The 6,000-nt window shown below is 39.2% G+C and overlaps 1 protein-coding gene across 1 annotated transcript in view; it reads left to right on the top strand.

Annotated features, from left to right (window-relative positions):
- The window catches only part of LOC127453512 (myocardin-like), a gene marked incomplete at its 3' end in the record, with an annotated part of 30,579 nt that continues 24,579 nt past the window's right edge, over positions 1-6,000 (top strand). The window contains exons 1-2 of the mRNA XM_051719933.1: positions 1-305; positions 935-1,090. Coding sequence (XP_051575893.1) covers positions 1,036-1,090 — 55 coding nt within the window. The remainder of the gene's footprint in view (positions 306-934; positions 1,091-6,000) is intronic.

The following is a 6,000-nucleotide window of genomic DNA, read 5'->3' as shown; positions in this document are numbered from 1 at the left end:
GAGAGACAGATAGAGAGAGAGAGAGAACGAGGTGCACAGGGTGAATTCTGTGTGGACGAAAAGAGGAAGAAACAGGGCCCTTTTCTCCCTAGATTCACCTGTGTAAGGGAATTAACAAACAGGCGAAACAGAGGATAAGGATCAACCTTGTCATACCCCGATTTAACGCACCACAATATCTGCTTTTGTTTTCTACCTCAATCGCAAGAATCTCTCTCTCTCTCTCTCTATCTCTCTCTCTCTCTCTACTTTAATCTCTGTTTAACACCACTGTGCCAACCCTCTGGGGAGCTCAGCCTGACTCTGTAAGTATTTCCTTCCATTCATCCTACTGTGTCTATACATTTTATTTGTGAATATGCTTGTTCATTTGTGAAGCATTATCTGTGTTCCTTTGAAGACTTCCTGGCGGACTTACAGCAAAAGTTTTTGTGATCTTCATCTAAGGCCAATTTGTTGCTTGAGTAGTGTGTTTTGTGGATAGTGCAGTTCTGATTAATACTGAAGAGAGATGTACAGTAAAGTAATTGAAATTCAGCTCTTGGCAACATTAATAAAACAAATTACTTCTGTAACTCAAGCATCTGTGCACGCATTCACTCTGATCTGAACTGTCCATTTTATCTTCAGCTGTTAAGTAAAAAAATACACTCCAATTACAATACTTTAAAATTTAGAATGCCTTCGAATACTTTTCCGTTTTATCAAGCAATGCTGTTTACTGGCTCGCTGTGATAATGTTAGAAGTAGCAGTTAGCATTTGATTCCTCCTGTCTGTGTCAGTCATACACATACTACACCAGACACTTGTGTGGTTTTTTCCTTTAGTCTCTTGTGTTTTTCCTTCTCTGTCTTGACTGTGACTAGGATAAGTTCAGGCCAAGTATCCCTCATACCTCCTGTGACTCTCTTGCTTTGCATCTTCTGTCTTCAGGGATAAGAAGGAGTGTATAAAATCATCCCAAATACCTGTCCTGCAGGAGAAAGACACATCTTTAAACGTTCCATCACTTCTTCCTCCATAATCTCATCATTATGACCTTGTTGGCATCTGAGAGGTCATTGCTCATCCGAAATAAGTTCCGCTCAGGTAAGAGCATTGGAAGGATTGCTAGTTTTGAGAGCCCCAAAATGTAGCCATCTGTGTGCTCTGGTTGGTTGTGTGAGTTCTGATCATGCTTCTAGTGGCTTTCCTGGTGAGTAACCAGAGGAGTTTGGTAGCCCTTTTCCACCAACATGTTTCAGGGGCGGGTTCCTGGGCCGGTGCAAATTCTCGAACTATTCTGCGTGTTTCTACCGCAGAAAAGGCCGTTCCGGGGCCGGAAAACTGGTTCTGTACCGGCCCCAAATGCTTGCTAGTCTCTATGCAGGAGCCAATTAAGTCAGAGGGCAGAGGGCGGGATAATGTTTCGTCACCAGGTAAAGTTTCCAAACAACAACAGTAGCTACTGTCTGATGCAAGGAATACTTCTTCACTTACACAACAATAAAAAAAAACCCCACAAAATTATCAGACGTGAAAAATATTAAGGTAATGCAGATGAAACAAGCTCTACTTGCGATTTGGTCTTTATTGAGATCCAAGATAAACTAGAGAGATTGTCTACGAGAAGATACAACACAAAATAATACACGCCGGCTTCAATTGGACAATTGACCAAATCATAAACAAACTGAAAAACACTTAAGGGAGTGCAGGGACCATTAGAAGGACATGAACAAAAGCGACAGTAGACGAAGCGACAATGTTTTGGACTCGGACACCGACCAGCCAGATACCTAACCGGGGCATTGAATTCAGTCAGTCAAGCTCGAGATAAACACTGAATAGCTGGTGTCCTCGGTAGCTGATCTCAGTCATTTATTATATTTGCCAACTTTGTTAGCTTTCCTTACACTGTTGCCATCTTATTTTGTGCATTGTTTTGTTCAGTGTAAGGGGGTTTAGTGGAAAGGAGGAGGTGAGAACCGGCTTGACAACTTAAATAATAATTTAATAAACAATTTAAACAAAACACACAACCAAAAACACACAGTACAGCTGCCTGTAATTCTCTCTCTCGAACTGTCGTCCCCGGCTGCCTTTATCCCTCGCGCGCCCCATCAGGCTGACTGGGGACCGGGTGTGTCTCATTCCAGCCCGGCCCCGCCCTCCTCGGCTCTACATTCAGTAAGGGGATTTTCAACCAGCTACTCACTAAATTCGGAAGAACTGTTGAGTAAACATAATATTATACAGTATGCCATGGCAAAAATCCAAATATAATCATCTGCTACACCAATGTCCATAACGATTCCACTGTTAGTTTACAGAATTAGCAAATAAACCATAGTTCATACAAAATAATGCAATTACATTACCTGTCTTCTTTAGTGTAGATGTCATCTCTGGCAATCTTGTTGATCAGTGTAATAACGTTGGATTGCACTTCTCAGTATGTTTAAATATGTCCTCAAAAAACAGAAGTAAAAGTTGTATACAAACACTGTGACACACATGTTTGTTTGTGGGCAGGTTAGGTAGTCACGTGAAACTAGCCTGTTTCGTCATCGTTCGGTTCTCAAGTCAGTGGAAAAGCATGGCCGGTTTACGATTTAGATTGCCCTAGCCATGAACAAGACGAGCACAGGCTCGACACGAGAACCATCGCCATTTAGCTGGAAAAGGGCTATGGTTGGAGCTCTTGTGCAACTTTGGAAATCCTGGTATGGAGGTGAATGCAGCTGGACTTTCAAGTGGTTGGCATTAGTTTAGGGTGGATTGCCTGTATATTTAGGTTAAATCAATTGCTAGATGACCTCTGTCTTTGTGAGGTTTCACATTCTCTTATCCTTCTTCCATATTGTACAGATGTGACTGAATGGAAAACTCTTCAACACACTAAAAAAAAAAAAAACATGCCAAGTCAAACATACCTTCTCATTTTCACTTTCATTTAAAGTGTCATCGTAATAACATTTGTTTCTAAACATTAGTCTTAAAAGGAATAGTTCCCCACAAAATTGAAATGTTGTCATCATTTACTCACCCTTGTAACGTTCCAATCTCAAACGACTTTCTTCTCTCTGTGAAAGTCACACAAAAGCAGAATGTTAGCCTCAAAAGCAAAAATGAATGGTGACTGGGGCTGTCCCTTAATTTCTGCCTAACATAACTTTTTGTGTTCCATGGAAGAAAGTCAAATGAGTTTGGAACACCATGAGGGTAAGTAAATGATGACAGAATTTTATTTTTTGTGTATTTGTTTTAAAATTCCCTAGATACAGTTTACTAAACTAAAACGTAAATCCGATTGTATTCATGTGTGTCAAGACATTATCTAAGATATGTTATCCAAGTAAAATGAGAGCTTTACAATGTGATACATCAAAATAAAGTATATAATGTGGACCTTCAAGTACTGTTCAATCTGTCTTGGTTCAGCATTTTCCTCCCCCATATTTTACAAATGTGGCCAGCAGTACCGTCCTCGCTGAAGGACATATAGACAGTGGACAGATTGCCCTTGTTGGTTCCCATCTGTGGTTGGAACCCCTTCAAAAGCAGTGCCCTCTTTTCTTGGGTTCCCTATAAACATCCCACTGGCAAGCTCCTATAAACACTTTATAACAGTCTATCTGACACTCAAGAAAAGAGACAGATGTAAAGAAAAAGAGATACAACTAAGTAAATTTAAAAAGAATCAATAGAGAATCAGAATTCTTAAAGAATAAAGAATCAATAGAAAGAAAGTAGGAGAATCTATTGTGATGTGATATCTCATCCTGCTTTGGTATACTGGATACACTGTCCACTAAATCAGCTGAGACCTTGGTTATGCTACGTTGTGCAAAAGATGGCTGCCTCTTCGGCAAATCCTGATCCATAGTGTAAACAAAAGGTTGCTGTAAGCGATGTTTTCATGGAAAAGTATGCAAAACATGTTCCTACTCCCTTAAAGATATTAATGAAATAAGTGTCCTAAGATATCTCACCGGTCCCTGTGACAGCTGCAGACTTTGTAAACAGCAAACAAACATCTGTCTGTAGACCGCGGACATTGGCGCTTTTCACCTGTCAATCATTTTGCTCGTTCTCATAGTGTTGTATTTGAAGCGGATCTTTGAGGCTATGATTCATAATGTTTGGCTGTTGAGGGTGCTATTGTGCCACTTTTGAATTTGACAGCCACAGGATCAAACAATGCTGCTCAGTTTTGGTCTCAAAATTATCTTTCGAGGGCAGGGTTTTGGAATGAGGGGGCATGGCTAATTCTATGGCTCAGTCACGTGAAAACTTCAGAATGCTAAAATCGCTTACAGCACCTTTAATGTATAAAACAGAGTTTGGAGAAATGTTATTATAACTATTATAACACGTCAATATTGTCATGACAGGCTTTTAGGCATTTGATCTAGTTTTTCATCATGTGTTGGTTAATACGGCCAATATGTGTTATGGCTCTATCAAAACATTGCTTGCCTTGTTTGAGCAGTCCAAAAACATATTGTTTGGTGCATTGGAAGACAAGACAAGAGCCTTGCTCTTGCTTGGAAATGGCAGAATGGGGGACATAATTTTTGCAATTCTATTGTGTTTTAGAAGGGTCTAATGGAAAAACCTAAAGACAACACAGTTTCCTTATTAAAAATAACTACCATATTTCCATAAAACCCCACAGATTAGGGATCATTATATGGGAAACTGTAAAAATAAAGAGCATTCTGATTTTTAAAGATGTCAGAGATAATGTAAAACAAATGCATAAATTATCCAAGTGTTTGGATGTCCCAAAGGGCACTGTTGGTTCAGTTATCACAAAGTGGAAGCTTCATCAAACCACACAGACTTGGCCAAGAAAAGGTCATCCCTCTAAACTTTGTTATAACAAGGATGCTGAGAGAAGCCACAGAGAAGCTAACAATCATTTTGAAGGAGCCGAAGAGTTCAGTAGTTGAAAATGGAGTAAAGGTGCACCAGTCATCCATAATAAAAGCTCTGCATTATACAGAGAAAACTGCAAAAGGAACCCATTTAAAATTAGTTCACCCAAAAATAAAATTTTCTCATCATTTACTCATCTTCATGCCATCCCAGACTTGTGACATTCTTTCTTCTGTGAAACTTATTTTTATGTTTTTTTGGATTTTTTGTAGAATGTATGAGGTGGTTTTCTATCCGTAAAATTTAGATTGATTGTGTCTAAAACCTTCAAGATCCTAAAAGGCCATAAAGGCAGAATAAAAGTAATCCATACGACTTGAGTGGTGTAATCCACATCTTCTGAAGCGATGTAAAAGTTTTAGGTGAGAAACAGCTAAAAATGTAAGTCCTTATTCACCATATATCTTAACATCCGGCCCGACTGGAACTCAGTGCAGGCTTCAAGATGTTGATTCTTTGATGATGCACACGGTTGCCAGGTACTCAATTCCGGCATCATTGCACATCAGTAAGTTACATTTTCATTTTCTACTGTTTATCATCAACCTTTTGGTGACTGCAGCACATTTTGAAAGTATCCCAAAAAACTCAGCCTGCTACTGTTTTATTTTAACTAGCATCTGCATTTTCAAAATAGCCCAACATGAAAACAATGAACCTGGCAACTTTGTGTCTGGTTTGTGTACAGCAAACTGCACATATGTCAAGTGTGAGGAAGCGTACGAACAAGCTTCTCTCATGAATGTGCAAAAGGGACTGCGGATGTCAAGATTTATAGTCAATGCGGACTTAAATGTTGGTCTGTTCTCTCCTAAAGCAATCATATCGCTTCAGAAGACATGGATTAAACTATGCAATCATATGGATTACTTTTATGCTGCCTGTATGCCAAATTGGAGCTTCAACGTTTTGGACCCTATTGACTAACATTGTATATACATACATTCTTAAAAATATATTTTTCACAAAGTCAAACAAATTTAAGATGGCATGAGGGTGGGAAAATTTTTTTAATTTTTGGGTGAACCATTCTCGGGATTAAAGTTCACACCCAAACAATGTGCAAAAATATTTAC

This window comes from Myxocyprinus asiaticus, chromosome 15 (assembly GCF_019703515.2).
Source record: "Myxocyprinus asiaticus isolate MX2 ecotype Aquarium Trade chromosome 15, UBuf_Myxa_2, whole genome shotgun sequence".
Lineage (NCBI taxonomy): Eukaryota > Metazoa > Chordata > Actinopteri > Cypriniformes > Catostomidae > Myxocyprinus > Myxocyprinus asiaticus.
This window is presented reverse-complemented; position numbering and strand designations above follow the sequence as displayed.